General features: G+C 47.3%; 1 protein-coding gene across 1 annotated transcript in view; it reads left to right on the plus strand.

Annotated features, from left to right (window-relative positions):
* SHROOM3 (shroom family member 3) overlaps nucleotides 1-16163 on the plus strand; it is a 103211-nt gene that overhangs the window by 24348 nt on the left and 62700 nt on the right. The window contains exon 2 of the mRNA XM_027668209.1: nucleotides 4736-4890. Coding sequence (XP_027524010.1) covers nucleotides 4736-4890 — 155 coding nt within the window. The remainder of the gene's footprint in view (nucleotides 1-4735; nucleotides 4891-16163) is intronic.

The raw sequence follows: 16163 nt of genomic DNA on the forward strand, positions 1-16163 counted from the left end.
AAGAATTAAGGCTCTACAGGGCAGTGCAGGCAGGAGCTACAGGGATCCAACCTGGCCTCCTGCAGCAAAGAGATGAGCAGGAGGAAGCAGTGCCTCTGGTTTTACCATGGAAAAGGGGGAGCATTGCTCTGCACCTGCACCCTGTTTGCAGCTGACCCAGGTACCAAAAGAGAGGTCTGATACGGCTCTAGGCGTTACCCAGAGCAAACACAGATTAGTTCCTTGTCTTGTATATACGGGGAGGGGTGGAGAAAATTTATTGTTAGTTTTGCCCCTTGTTACAGGTAAGATCCTGGAGGCTTCTTGAAGGCCTGAGTCAAAGCTGCACCATAGGCCCATCTTTCTCTGCCCCTTCCTCCTTTAAATGTAAAAATCTCTGTGGGAGCTGAACAGTTTCGTGCTTAAGAAGGTGGAAAATTTTCTTAAGAGCTAAGCCTTCTTTCCTCTGCTGGCTTAGGAATTTGGAGTCACCAAGAGGAGTCAGAGGCAAACTCATCCAGGCATGTCTCCTTATCTCTTGGAGCTGAAGCCAGCAATCTGTTTTCCATTCACTTCTTGCCACTTTTTGCTGAGGGGCTGACTGCTGAGATTAACCTTGCTCCCGGGACAGGAAACAATCACGCAGGAAATGGAAAGGTGTGGAAGTGTTGGGGCCTGCAGGGTAGTCCCAGGAATGACCTTGAATCCTCTCCACTCCTCAGCAACTTGCATCCACCCTGCACGGATCCCACTGGCATTTCTGCAGCTGGATTGCCTTGGTGCCCACAGTCACTTTGCTTTGGTGTCTGCCCTCAGTAAATTACACTGCAATGGATCTTGGTGCTGCAGGGAGCCTCTGTCTGCACTGGTGCAGGGGCACTCCCCTAAACTGCCTGCACTCCTGGTTTCCACATCATCTGTGTTTCAGGCTGACTTGGGAGAAAATATACTGGTTTGCCTCTGTTAAATAACAGATTTATTTTAAATATTGAAAATATTTCAGAGCACTGCTAACCCTTCAAAACTGTGGGGTTTAACTTGTTCTTCCACTGAATAACATTCAGCCTCTCGAGGTGAATTCATTCAATGTGAGCCTTGTACGATTACCTGGAATAAATTAATCTCTCCACTACCATGCCTTGTACTTGGGAGCAGAAATGTTGCTGCAGAACAATGCAGAGCACTGTGAGAAAAACATGCCTTCCTTGCTTCCCTGCAGCATAAAACCATAACTAACTTGGACACTCTTTCTTGGCTTGGAGTAAATGTCAAGAGGTGAATTCCCTGAAGATGCTTGTCTGCACCAGGGATGGGGAAACCCAGCAGAGACACAGCTCCAGAGGGAGACCTTTGACTTAACTACTTTTTGATTGAATTGTCTTCACTGCTCTGCCACGCTGATGCTGAGGCTGGGGACAGTGGGAAAGAATTCCTGTCTGCTGCATGTCACTGCCCCCAGATTGTGACATGGTATTAAGGCTGAAGGAGGGGAGCAGCATTTTCTCTGCAGTCATCTGCAGTAAGACCAGCCACTGAATCCAGCCCCCAGAGGTTCAAAGCCAGACTGATTTTTAGGTATTCCTCCACTCTGGGCTTGCCAGAGTCACCTCACATCTCACCTTGGCAGAGCAGTTGGCTTCATCCAGCCAAAAGGAAAAAAACTTCAGGCCCTGGCTGGCTCCTGCTGGCTCCTCCTGCTCCTGATAGATGAGTGACAATGCTACACCCACGGGGTTTGCTGCCTGCATTTCACCTTGATTTCCTCAGCTTAAATAAACCATAAGAGGTCTTACTGGCTTTTGATTGATCTCTTGCACCAGGTCCTGTAGCTCATGGCTGTTACATTTTTGTTGAGGGTGATTTTGGCAATGCTGGGGCTTCTTGAACCACTCCAGCACAACTTGCTTTGTGCAGCCTCGTCCAGTGAAGCAGGTGTTCATTTAAATAGCTGTGTGTTGAAGTTTGTTTGCTTTGTTGATAATTGTTACACTGGGCAGAGATAGAGCTTTGTATTCATAGTGCAGCTTGTTTTGTTTAAATCACCCAATCCTTCTCATGAAATATCACCACTCCTTAAACACAAATATTTTCAGAGGCATTCAGAGAGGGAGAACGAATGTGGAGCATCTAAGCCTTGCTTTGGGAGACAAGGCCTTGCTTCTGATGGAAACTTGGGAGTCCTTTTGCCTCTTTTGTCTCTCTGAGCTATAGGGCCAGGTGACAGGCCTGTTGTGAATGTTTTCCTCCAGGAACTTTAAGGAATTTGCAGCCAGGTAACCCCAGCTGAACGGATGACAGATGAGGTGGCTGACAGGTTAGTAATAGATGAGAGAACTGTGTCAACAACAGAATACAAATCCATATCTCCATTTCTATTCTCTCCCACTCCATAAGTAATACAGTTGTAATGCTGCCATCCAAAGCTTCTAATGGCAAAAAGTGTGTCTGGATGCAGCTGTTGCTCATGGACGGTTTAAGTACACGGGAGCAAAGCAATTCCCTCTCAGCCTCTGGAATTACTTGCAGATGACTCTGCACTTGTGTTAGCAAACTTTCCTGAAAGGCATCCTTTACTCTGGTGCTGTGGCTGAGTGGCCTTGCAAGGTGCATTTCAAGAGCCCTTGGTATAGGGATAAGCTGGAATCCATCAGGCTTTGGAGACAGATTTCTTTCAGAGCTGTTCATAATGTCAGCAGCCTTATCTCAAGTATTGTGAGGTTTAGTCTTTCCTTAAAGTCTTTGATTTCACACTATTTATAAAGGTGAATATGGAAGAGTCCAAATGTCCATTTTCACTGAAAAAGAGGAGAAAAAGAAAGGTCAGGCCCATGTGGTTGCAAAGAGAACCTTAAAACAGTGCTCCCGTGGAGTGAAAAATCTCCAATATATATATAAATGCTATTGGAATTATTAGAGGATAAAGCACAGATCACAATTCAGTTGATTTTTTTCAGGTCAGGGTTCATCAAGGCACAAGTTAATACAAATGCTTCTGATGGGTATCTCAGCCTTTGAAGTAGCTGGCATTTGTTACAGGAGATATTCTTCCAAGGTGGCCTTTTCTCCATGATACGTGCTGTAACATAAAACAAAAACAAACAAAAAATCCCTTCTGTTGCCTATATCAGGAGTTAATCTAACCCCTGGTACCCCCATTATTGTATGTCATTGAAATGACATCCACCTATTTTCCTTTACAGCAGCAATAAACTGCAGCAATACTGCATTTTTCGTTTGTTATTTATTTATACTGGCAGCAAGGGCTAATGTTTCATCTCTCACCCTTCCTGGTAATTGTGATACAAGGCTCTTTATAGGAAGGCTCATTCCTGTGGTTTTATCCATTCTTAAGAAGAAAAGAAAAAACTCATTCATCAGTGGAAGAGTTCCTGGTAGGATGAATGATGATGATTTTTACCTGCCTTTGTAGGGGGTTTGGAGAATTTATTGGCTGGTGTTTGGGGAAGTCAGATTTTACATTTTAGAAGGTACACGGGCTGGAATTCTATTGTTCAGGGGAACAGACAGGCTTTGCCTGTGAGAAGTCACCATTCAACACCGAAACTAATGTGCTGGTAAAAACCTGGGCACCGTGTCTGCATGTGCTGAGTTACACGTCTGGGGCATGGCTCAGTTACACATTGCTTGGCATGACTTGAAATAAAAGCAACTTCCAGAAGTATGTGTGCAATTTGACTGCTCCCAAAATGGTACCCCTGCAAATAGCAGCCCTTCCTGCCCTCCAATCCAGAGACATTTCTTTGTCTCAGCAGAGACAAAGACAGAGACGCTTCTTTGTTGTACTTGTGATGTGCCAGGGGATGTTACGCTCAAGTGTGGGTCCCCAGACAACTCCTACTGTAGGTCACAGCCCCTGTGGAGCAGGGACTGCCAGGGGCTCTGAGTATCAGACTCTGGGGCAGCAAGTCTTGCAATCAAAGTAATTATCAGTTGAACTTGGAACCGCTGGCACTCCCGAGCCTGCCGAAACCCAGGATTTGCAATGCATGAGCCCATATATAACCCAGCCCTTTGCAGGGACAGTGCATTAGTGCACAAGACTGGAATTCACCAATCCTAGGCCAGATTTTCTTATCCTCTGCCTTGTCACTGACTTTGTTGCAGGCTTAGTGTATTTCTGCCAACACACAGATGGGGAATCACTATGCCATGTGCAGGACGGGCCATTCAAAGCAGAGGGGAGAGTGCCCTAGGATTCTCCTTCTAGCCTTGCCACTACATAGCCTTGAGCAGGCTGCTTACTTTCACGTAAAATTCAAATAATTGTCTACTTTCTCTGTATTCCCAGCTGGAAACCCCTTCAGAGGCACTGCACATCATTAACTAACCACACCTGGGTGCACCTGCTTTGCTGCTGAAGCTGTTGTTCATCAGGCGGGTGGATCATGAAGAGGAGCTTGAACAAAAAAAACAAATCCAGGCTTTTCTAATCCCGGCCTTGCCCTTATGCTGGTGCCTGGGTGCTCTTATCAGGAGCCAGTCCATGGCTGTTTTACTGGCATTTACTGCTTCCAAATACCAAAGGCTTTTCAGGCTTATTCAAAACAATGATTCTTGGCAGAACTCATTTGGCAAGCACACACCTTTGAGCAAGCTGGCTGGCAAAGGGAGACCAGGTTTCTTAACCTGAGAGCAGAGTTTGGGGCTGGTAGGCCTAATTCCTTGAAGAGAAACGCAGGCTCAGCTCTGCAGGTGCAATGTCTCACCCTCACCTTGTCCTCTCTTCCCTGCACAGATCGAAGAGGGAGGCAAGGCAGACTCCCTGCCTTCCAAGCTGCAGGCTGGTGACGAAGTGGTGAACATCAACGAGGTGGAACTGAGCAGCTCCAGGAGAGAGGCCATCTCCCTGGTGAAAGGGTCCTACAAGAAGCTGAAGCTTGTCGTCCGCAGGTAGGCAAGATCCACACTGCTTCACACTCCTCACATCCACTCCCCTCACATCTCCAGCTGAAAGCTTATGGCTTGGCCTAATCTTAGCACAAGCCTTGTTTTGAGCACACAGCCATGAGCCCAAGGGCAAATGTTTGTTCTTCTCAGCCAACATTTCTAGCACTCCTTTGTCACTGATATGTCCCAGCATGTGAAATACTTACCCAGTTGTCTTGCACTGCTCCCCTGCCACATGACACTCTGGGATTCCTGTTCAGTGATGTACAAGCACTCCCATCTTTCTTCCAAGTGCTCGGGGCTCTCTGTGAAAGGGTGGCAGTTCTGTACATACTCTTGCCTCATTTGCTGCGTGTTGTCACTGTTGCTGTGACAGCAGAAAGATTTCCAGTGGCCTCAGCAAGATTTGGAGCTGTTTGGTGTTCTGCAGGTGAGTGATGGAGGGTTTTGAATCGGAGATGTTTGGGTCTGGCACTTGTGTTGTTTGTTTTTTTTAAAACCTTAGTAGAGATGCTTCCTGTATGTTTTTCACTGTGGCAAGTCCAAACAGATTTTTCCGTGCCAGTGAGGTGATAGCTGGTATTACTTCATGGAGTGCTCTGTTCTGAATTTCCACACTTAGCCAAAAAGGAAGAAAATTTGGTTAGGAGCCTTCCATGGTTTCATTTCATCACCACTACAAGGATCAAGCATGTTAACTCTAAGAGGTGTTACATTCACACACTATGCCCTTGCCAAGGCACTTCAAGCCTTTTGTGCACGTTTAAAGCTCAGTGCTAATCCAGAAACTTAGGACTGGAAAATCCCAACAGGAGCTAAGAACCCAGCCTTCTGTTTGGTTAATTTGACCCAGTCCCAGCTGACCCTGCAGTGCTGGCATGAAGGCAGCAAGAAACCACCAAAAACGTGAGGTCCTGACTTCTCTGCAGCAAAATAAAGTATTTTTGAGTGCTTGTGTTGCTGATTTTTGTAAATTGACCACAATGATTCCATGAAGTGGATTAGGGTTGCTTGCTGCAAGTACCAGCAGTCTGAAAACTCCCTGACCAGTCATTTGTGTCCTGAATTTTCAGTCAGTGATTTCAGTATTCCCGGGAACTCTTCCTTAGGGATGACACAAACTCCCACTCCTCAGGTAGCTTGGCTTTTATTTTAGGACAAAGGTAAGCTTTTAGTAGCAGCCAAGTGAGCCTGTATTTGTGTTACCAAACAAAACTGATGTTACAATACCTTGCAGGACTGCAGGCTGGCTGATGCAATGATGTGGTATTTCCCTTGGAATGTCACCAGCAAAGCTCAGCACTGGTGCCTCATCATCAGTCTTCATCAGCTGAAGTTTGATTGATCAGTGTAATGAAGGAAAAGAGTGGGAATAGTTTCAATGAAGGGAATGTGAGGGCAAAATCAGAGAAAATTCAGTATGAGAGGAAAGGCTAAAATGAATATAAAAAAAATTACCTGTCTCACGAGTGTATTTAATATTAATAAATATGAATGGTTTTAAATAAATAACCAGCACCAAAGTAGTTAGTACCTGAGGACCATAGTCTGGCTTTCACTCCTGTGCAAATCTCCTGCTGTCCTCAGGGAGTGACTTGCAGGAGGAGAGACATGTGAAGCTGTGAATTTATGCAAGTTTTGCTTCCTTGCTCATGGAATTACAGTAGGGCAGAGGCAGAAAATGACCAAATGAGCCCTAGCGTTAACTAAATACTGTGCCTATTCCCTAAGAAGATCCTTATTTGGAAGATAACTGGTGAATAATTTTCCGTGGGTGCTCTCTAGCTGCATTTTGTTTGTCTCTTCCCCAGCTCTGGAGCCCAGTGACAGTTTTCAAACGTTCATTTTTCTCTGCTTCTTCAACAGGGCTGCTTCTATCTCACTTATTTCAAAGGCTGTTCCTAAAGCCAGTTCCTGTCTTTCTGCCATTCCTTCCTGGCTCCCTGTGCTTGTTTTGCCCATTCATTTCCAGGACAATAGCCTCAGAGATGTGTGTGTTTGTTCATTCCTGTACACCTCAGGCCTGCAACTGGTGTGCTCTGAGGGAGCCTGGTACTCACACTCCATTGTGCTGAAGGCAGAACAAGCTGGAGTAAGATGTGCTCTGCATCCCAGGGAGTGACTCAGTGTGTCCGTATCACTGCCGGTGACAAATGTCTCTCTCCGTGGGTATGAGCAGAACCAGTTCCATCAAGCCTGAGGATTCCACAGGCTGATGGTGGGGAGATCTTTTTGCTCAGGATTTGCCCATTTGGGAACAGTAGGTGTGAATCACTGGGGGAAACTGGAGAGACCAGTTTGTTGGATTCTGTAGCAGGAGGCTGCCCTACTGTCCTCAGCAATCTGTCCAAGAGAGTTTTGATATGCAGTTGATCTTTAACCAGCTGGAGGAAAAGCTGTTTGAAAGCTAAAGCTACAAAACCAATAAGACTTACCTGTTTCATTATGAAAGACAAGTTATTTTTGTTAGCTTGTTTTTTTTTCCTGTTGCTTCCTCTCCAACTTCAGTATCTAAGCAGAGTTGGGTACAATCAAAAAAAAGACCCTTTTTAGTGGTATCAGTCTGATCTAATTGTGTTGTGCATGCTTGGATCAGCTGAAGATAAGGCTGAGAGCGTGGGCATTGCCACCACAGTGGCCTCCAGCAGTTGCCAAAAATAGCCTTTTGCACAGGTCAGTAAGCAGGAATGGCTGTGGGAGCGTCACACTGTTTACATGGTTGGGCATTCAACGTGTCTGTAACAGCAGCAATTAGATCAGCCAGGCGTGGTGGTGTCACACCAAAGGGACCCACAGCCACGGGGACAACTCCACACACCCCTTCTGGCACAAACACTGCCTGAGCCAAGCCTCCAGAATCCATTCCTCAGACTTGCTGTGTCATCTGCCGTTGCCTGGTGCAGGGAGGGCAGAGGTGAACACACCGAGTCATTCTTGTTGAGGGGACAGTGCACTGTAAAGGGTTCCAGCCTCAGTCTCGGTTAATTAATGCAAAGCTCTATTAAAATTTCCTAGTGGAACAGCAAGTACCAATGTTCTGCAGAGAATTACCAGTGTTTTAAGCCCTCGCTCTGCCCACGCTGACATGCAGGAGTCCTGCAGGGCTCTTTCAGGGTATTGTTTTTAGGGCTCAGGCCAGCACAGATTGGGATGTGAGGGGCTCTGATGGTGACACTTGTGTGTGCAGAGCCAGTGAGTTGCATGAAGTCTGAATCCCAAATAGGCTGAGGTTTACAGCACAACTACTTACTCAAAGATGCACCACATGTGTGTTCCTACCATATATTCAGCCACTCTGATATGAGTGACCACCAAGTATTATTTATGTGGTATCTACAATATTCCATCACGGATCAGTATTCAAGGCAGAAGATTTTCTGTTTGCAGTGCTAGTGGCTTATGTCTGCCTCAGGCTTAGCAGCACCTGCAGCTCTTTTCTGTCTCAAAGAACCTTAGACTAAAAATACAAGTCAAATAAAGGAGGAGTGGGGATAGAAAACATTATCCTCCTTTTCCTGTTGTGCTAAAAACTGTACAAAAAGAAAGGATTAAGCTTATCCTTGGCTATAACTGTAATCTGTGTGTTCGTTTTCATGCTTCCCTACAGATTCCCTGCATCACTGGGGGTACTGGCTTATTCTCTTGGCACATCCCTGTCCCTGGGCCCCCTTGCCTGAGTGATGAAAACTGCTGGGGCTGGGAGCACGTTTGTTCTGCTCTTATCCTCTTCTTGACACATCTGCTTCCAGGTGGTGTCAGGGGGAAGATGCTGGGCTACATGGCCCTCCCATGGCCAGTGCTGTGCTTTCAGACAGGTCTGGTTCCAATCAACTCATTTAAAGACCTCTGGGGCAAGATCAGGAATTAAACCCAGACATCCTGAATACTCATACCCGTGCCGTAGCTACAAAGTTGTACTTTTGGCAGGAATTTGCTATAACTAAGGCTTTAGAAAAAATAAAGGAAAAAAAGTCTTCCCCTCCACCTGATAAATGCCCCTAAGGAGGTGTCGAAGTGTGGGAGGAAGATGTCAGGACAACTGACATCTGAGGCTCAGAGCTGATTCAAGCCCATGGAAATCGGTGGAAAGATTCCCACAGACTCCAAAAGGCTTTGGCTCAGACCCTCACTGAGCAGCGATTTCCCTCATTGACCAGGAGAAAATGGGCTATTCCTGGAGAGAGGGGAAGCTGCTGGCATCTGTACAAAAAGACAAGTGCCAACACAATTCTTCAAAGAACTCTGTCAACTAATCCTTTCCTCTTATGACACTAATGTAATTTTGTGCCGTATTTGACGGTGTGCCAAAAAAATTGCATCGAATAAATCTAAGTTTTGTGAATGAAATTAATTGGAATTGGCGTTGGCTCACACCCCCTGCTCCGCAGCAGCGCGGGAGCGTGTTCCCAAAGGGCTGCTCTGCGCTGCAGTCAGTTTTTGTTCAGTGATGATGACTGGGGGAACGGGACACAGGAAGGTTTGGGGCACATGGAATTCCTAAGACTGACAGCTCAGAGGCCTAAGCTGGCATCAGAGGGCTGGCAGGGTGGTCTTGTGACGGGCACTTGTTGTATGTGTGTTGTGAAGTCCTCCACAGTTTTCCAGCGTGCCCTTGGTCGTGTCTCCTTGTGTCTCAGCTATTTTAAAGTGCATCTTTTTAACTCTGTAAAAAAATGAGCCTTTGGTTGGAATTTACAGCTCCTCATGTGATGCCAGAGGGTGTGACCAGCCAAAGCCCATCGGGGTCCTGACCCCCTGCATAGAAACAGGAGTTCTGAGGTCTGTGCACCCTGTACCCAGTTAAGGAAAGGCTTGAAAATTTCCTTGTGTGTTGGATCAAGCTGGTATTGCCATAGAGTTTTCCATGCATTCATCAAAATGTTTGCAGTTCCTGCCTCATTAGGAGGGGCCATGAGACAGACAGCTGAGAAATGAACAGAACTTAATTTTGAAATCACTGGCAAGTCCTTACTGCCTAGGATTTAATAATCTACAGCTCAGGACTGCCAGGCTTTTTGGGAAATTTCCCACAGGGAGTAGTAAATGCGAGGAAGATCTAGATATGATTTTTGGGGGGGAAGGACAGATTTAGGCCACTGATGGGGACAGTAGAAAAACGCCTTGGAAAAATGCCAGCCACCATGATGTGTTATCCTCTATAGGATGTTACAGACTGACCCCTCACCTGAAGCTGCATTAGGAACCCAAGGAACTCCAGCCACTGCTGCTCCATATTAGCTGCTCCTTTCCCCCAGTGCCTGTGGATTAGTTTGCCTCCTTCAGGCAATAATCAACCTGGGGTTGGATTTGTCAGTAAGTGACACTGGAAAAGCTGGGAAATCTCTGCCAGCACTGTACAAAGTGCTTTTTAGGGTGTGATGCTCCTTCTTTTGGAATTTCCTGAGGATTAGGTTGGAGCTGGATCAGATCACAACAGGATGAAAACTCAGACAAACAAGCATGTGTTCTCCAAGCACTCTATGCCTTGTTCGCTACCTGGGGTGGTGTCTGGGCTGACCTCTAGTCCATAGGGCAAATCGCTGGGCTGGAGCAAGGTTCTGGTTACCTGTCCAGGTGCAGAGGAGTGCAGGGTGACACCTCCATGGGGCAGCTGCAGGGGCAAACCGAGAATGGCTGCATTCCATCATCTCTGCTGCAAGGAGCTGCAGTTGCGTGGCTTTAATTGCAGGAGCTGGCTGTAAATATTGATGTATCCGGGGTTTGTTTGTTGTGTGGCACTGCTGTGGGCTGATGTACACACATCCACAGCCGGGTTAAATATTTAGTTGCTCAGCTACTAATGTAAATTCACTTCTCAAAATCTTTTCCTTGCCTTTTCTGCTTGATCCAAGGTTTCCTCTGAAAGGGGCGTGGGGTCAGGAGAGGTTAATGAACACTAATGTAATCCTACTGATATAAATTGTGTTTGCCTGGATTTACTTCAGCAAAACAGATGTCAGGGTGTAGTGATCACTGTAACTCCCTTATGTTCTTTTATGAATGGACTCGTACAGGTCACTCAAATCCCTTGGTATTGTTTCTCCCTTATGGCTGGATAAGTGGAATATCTCAGTCAAAAGAACAATGAAGAGCAGACACTGCACAGACAGTATCAAATGGTCTTTTATATGCACAACTCTTCCTGTGTGTAGCACGAGGCAGCCTCACTCGCTCCCCCAAACACAGGTGGACAGAGCATTCTTATGTGCACCTGGCCAAAACATTGGCTACACCAACAGCTCTAGAATAGACAACTTTTTTTCCCCCAATCCCCCTTTCTTCACCTTCCTGCCTGTTTGACTGTGGCATTAGAAGGGAGGCAGGATTGATCTTCAGTGCATGGATGGGAAACACACTTGCATATGGACGCTCAGGCTGGTGCTTTGGTGCAGCAGCAGAGGCAGTGGGACCCCCAGAGCTGGCGGGTGGCAGAAGGGAACCATTTTGTGGGCAACTTTTTCAGCCAAATTGCTGAGCCCTGACTGGAGGGCCAGTGAGCAACAGGGACCAATGCCCCTGCTACACCGCTCCTCCACCGTGGGTTTTTTCCCCCCACCCTTACTCTCAATTACATTTTTCAGATGCAATTTGAGGGGAGAATTTCAAGAGAAACCATAGAGAATTCCTGGCTGGCTGGGAACACTTCTTTCTTCAGTATAGTTTCATTCCTCCTCTCTTGCCGCCAAGCCCAGAGTTAATTGTAAGAGGGGCCAAGCCCCAGTCTGCGGGGAGTCGGGACAGAGCTGACTGGCACTTTCACTCAGCAAATTCCCCCTTTCCTCACGGTCTCTGCTCCTGTCTGTCAGGCCTGCTGACGACTGCTGGGTAGGAGGGCAGTAATCTGATCTGCCTCTGCTGAGCAAAGCTCCTGCTCTTTAGTGCGGGATTAGTGCTGAGGTGCCTCTCAGCGCAGCACCTGTACGTCCAGCTCGTTATCTTAATCGCTGTGTGCCTCTTTCTCCGCCTTCCGAGCCGCTAGTGCCGTTCCCCGCTCCGAGTTCTGTGCTCACCACATGCCAGGCTGCCTCCGGCACAGGGATGGGAATACCTGAGCCTTGGTCCGGTGTCTCCAAAGGTAAGCGGCCTCTCCCCAGACACAGCGGAGCGAGCCAGGCGCGGCTCCGTGCCGGTGGCGGCGGCAGGACCTCACCACCGGGCTTTGGGAGAGGGAGGACAGGAGTCTTAAGGACTCTGTTGGTCCTAAACGTCATGAGCATCATAAACTTCAGAGCAAGGGAGTGTTCAGGCCGTGATCCTCCCCTGAAGTGGGGGACTTCCCAGCTGCTGTTTTAAGCGAGAAGCCAGTGCTGCGCCGGGGTTCAGGGTCTGTCACTGGGAAGCTGTTGAGCAATGGTAAGCAAATCTCTCAGACTTTAGGCTAGAAAAGTGCCAGAAGCTCACGGGAGAGGTGAACTTGGGAGAGTTTCCAGAGCTGTACCGCATGTTTAAGACCATTCCCACCCTTGGTTTCCAAGGATAATAATAATGCCATGCCCTGAGGATGATGCTGAGTCTTCGTGAGCAGAGGATTTGACATCCTCACCATGGTTCGTAGGGTGCATTTTACAGTTTTATAGTCTGGAAGGGTCTGTGCTCAAGTAGGTGTCTCTCTTTTTGTGTTTCACCTTTATAAGCTGAGAGTCGTTTAAAGTGGGTGTCAGGCCAGGCCAGTGCTCTGCGTCACTGTTTAACACAGATGGACCAGCCCTGCAATCTGGGATATGTGATATGTTCCTGTTTGATTAATATGGGAATATTGCAGGAAGCAGAGGGACAGTGTGAGAGAGGCTGATTCATAAGAGGTGGCAGTCAGTGCAGCTCCAGAGCTGGCAGTCAGTGTGGCTCCAGTGAGGGCCGGCACAAATTTCCTTCCCTTGAAGACCTGCTGTATGTTATACACTCACCTCTCCACCCTTTTAGATTGGTCATGAATCAGGAAACTAAGGTCATTGCACTTTGCTTTTGATTATTTCCTGAGACATGAACTCCTTTAGTAAACCCATTAACGAATCTTTAAACTCATTACCTGCTTCACTGCTATTCGGATATTTTTAAGTTGAAGTTTGTTTGGGGTTGTTTTATCTTTGACTGTGGGCCAAACCTTGTGAAATTTTTGTAACTGTGTGTTTTTTCTACACTGTGGTGATCCAGTCTGGTTAGTGAAAGTTGGCAGTGCGGGTCAAAAGTGTTGCTAGTGGAATACTGGGGCAAAACTAGCCAGCATGGGGGTATCCCTGGAGATTCCTGAGGCAGTGGAGCTGACCAAGATCCACAGCCTGTAGGAAGAGGCTGTTTTACAGCAGAGATCTCATCACCCTGTGGCATGGCCCGATGCCTCCAGGGATGGGCATGTCCCCAAGCTTCAGTAATGGGAGGAACCTCCCATCTGAAATCTGAAGAGATGCCCGAGTTAAAGAGATTTGGTGGTCACCCCCTTGAAGCAAAGTGAAAAAATCATCTTGGGGTGATGTTACTATTAACTCTGGTCTGATTTACAGTCTCTTAAAGATAAGTCTTTTAGATGCCTTCAAAGGGCTAAAGGCAATACCTCAGAGAAACCCAAGTGGATGAAGAATTACCAGATATTAGCATTTACCTCAGTTGCTAAAGCCTGGACATTTCTTTCTGCCTTTTATAAATTACAGCCTGCAGGGACCATTTAGCAATAAATCGTAGCAACTTGGCTGTTAGAGGGCAACCCGTGTACACAGGCACTTCAGGGCTGTGCCAGCATCTCCTTTGTTCAATAAAAGTAACAGCAGGAATTTGATTAAAGACTGATAGAAAAGACAGGGAGGGAGAGAGAGAAACATAGGAAAGATTAAAGAAAGCAAGAGCCACCTGGAAACTTCATTCCTCCTTTTTTTCTAATTTAAGCTCATAAATACCAAATCTAAACCATCCTGTGTGTGAGAGGGAGGGAAAATTTCCTGCATGCTTGCACAGAAAAGGCTGCACACGCAGTCACCCAAACGACTTTTAGCAAAAGTCAGACTCTTTTCTCCAACCTAGTGCTTGTGCCTTGTCTGCATCAGAAGAAAAACAAACCAGAAAATAACCTTATCTCCTGGCTCTTTGGAAGGACAGCGTTTAGGAGGGTCAGGAGAGTTGCAGCCCTAGAGGAGAGTTGGGATGGGTCTGGGCTGAGGAGCAGGGAGCACATTTCCCAGCAGCCCTGCAGCCCAGCACAATGAGGATGGCCAGCCCTGCTCCTCGTGGTCAGCCCACGGCATCTGCTGCTTTGTCTCCGTCCTTGTAACAACCCCCCCTCAAAAAAAAGGAAACTCCAGTGACTCCAGCAGCCAAATGCAAATGAGCCCCAAAGAGCCCAGTTCTGTGTGATCAGCAAGCAACAGGCAAATCACATTCAAATTCCTCACTGCAGAGCCAGCCTGGCTGTTGTTTGGGTGTAGGAGACCAGAACGCTATGTTTTACTGTCCAGTGGATTGACTTTTCCTGAGCCTGGCTGTGCCCTGCAGCCGGGAAAGCTCTGCTGTGCATCACACTCTGAGGCACACTTCGGTCCCTGGAGTTTGTGGCTGCTGCTTTTGGTGTCCTTTTTCCATACACCTGGACACCTGTGCTGCTTAAGTCACCTCCTGCTTCTCCTCGTCCATCTCCGCACTGTTTTCCCTGTGCTCCCTTTCTCTCCCACCCTTTAGCTTTGGTGACACCTGTTAGACAGTGAATCCCTTCTGGCCGTGACCGTGGCTCTGAGCTGTGTTTAGGATGCAGTGATGTCCTCTGCAGCAAAGAGGCTGTGTCTGCCTCGGTCCAGCCTTCCCCTCAAGCCGTTATCCTGAAGGCTGCTGCCTCCTTTGTGCCGGGAGCAGGAAGATGCAGAGCCCCGGGCTGGATCAGGCCCTCGGGCCGGGAGGAATGTGTGGAATGCGCATGGCATGCTTCAGTGGACAGCTTCAGAGCCGGGCTCGGGATGGCTCTCGCTACCATCTGTTGTGAGCCCCGCGGGCCCATGGCAACAGCGGCTCAGGAATGGGGCTGCCGCTTTTTTTTGTCATAAAGAAATTCTTGCCGGCCCTCTTCCCTGCTCCTGCATGCACTCACTCATGAATAAGCGGGAACGGGGCTGGGATTCCTGCTCCAGAGTGAGGCATGCTGAGGGAGAACAGGGTCCTTTAGAGCTCAGCTTGTTTTTGCTTTTGGGAGGTGTTTTCTTTCTGCGCTGGAACACGAGCCCGTGTGTGTAATTTATTGTTAATTGCCAAAATCTTGTTCTATTCAATGCAAGAGTGGATCTGTGCTTGCCACGAGGTCAGTAAAGTCTCCAGTGGATGTGGAGCCACCTGATTGTCCTCTTAACAGAAACCACTTCTGCCTTATTATTTCAAATGCCAAGGTTATAACTGGTGTAAATGATCCCAATGTGCTGGTTTGTTGTGCCCATCATTCTCCTGTGGCCCTCGAGCTCTTCTGTTCTAGCTGAGGGCCTTTGCTGCATCGTGGAGTGGTGGGACCGGATTCTTGGAAGTTACAGGTAGCTCAGCATCACAGGTGTTACTGGGAGATGCCAGCTTTTATTCCAGGGAAGATTTTGCCACATAAAAACTGTCTCCTAAGGACACCAGTGTGAGATGGCTGCTGGGAAGGGTTAATGCTGGAAGAGCCTTTTTTCAGGCAGCAGGGGCAGGAACTGTCTGTCTGAAAGGTTCTACTCCTTCCTTTCCCCTGGAAATTCTCTTCTGAAATGCAGATTTCTCTTCTTCCCACACCTTAACCTTTTTTCCTGCTGTCAAGCAGCTGAGGCCTCATTCCTGCAAGTTGCTCAACCCTTTGCTGTGACTCAGCAAGGTGGATTGTTTTTAAGTGTTTTAATTCCTTTAAGACAAAGAATTAGTAAGTCGTAAAGTTACATGAGCGTTTCAAGAGGTTTGAGACATTCAGAACTAAGGGGCTATTTAACTTTCCCAAAGAGTATATTGGTTCATTTAGTATTTCCTTAGTATTTCTATGCCTATCAGCCTGCAATAAATACTGAAATAAGTAGAGAAGCGACCAGAGGGAGTCAGGGCAGAGTGAAACAAACCTCCCGGAGGTTTCATGCGATTTTTTTTTAAGAGATGTCATGCAAGAGGAGAGGGGAGGAAAAGCAGCAGTTTCCCCCCCATTTCAGGGCTGTGTTTGAAGCTGGGCACACAGCTAGAGTGGCTTGATCACAGGGAGCAGGGTATAATTTCAGTGAAAGCTGATAGGTACATGAAGGGCGGATAAAACTCTCCCTGTTACAGGTATTTATTATCACTTGACAGCTGTCAGT

The sequence above is a fragment of the Corapipo altera genome, unplaced genomic scaffold (genome assembly GCF_003945725.1).
Source record: "Corapipo altera isolate COAL_440 unplaced genomic scaffold, ASM394572v1 214, whole genome shotgun sequence".
Classification (NCBI taxonomy): domain Eukaryota; kingdom Metazoa; phylum Chordata; class Aves; order Passeriformes; family Pipridae; genus Corapipo; species Corapipo altera.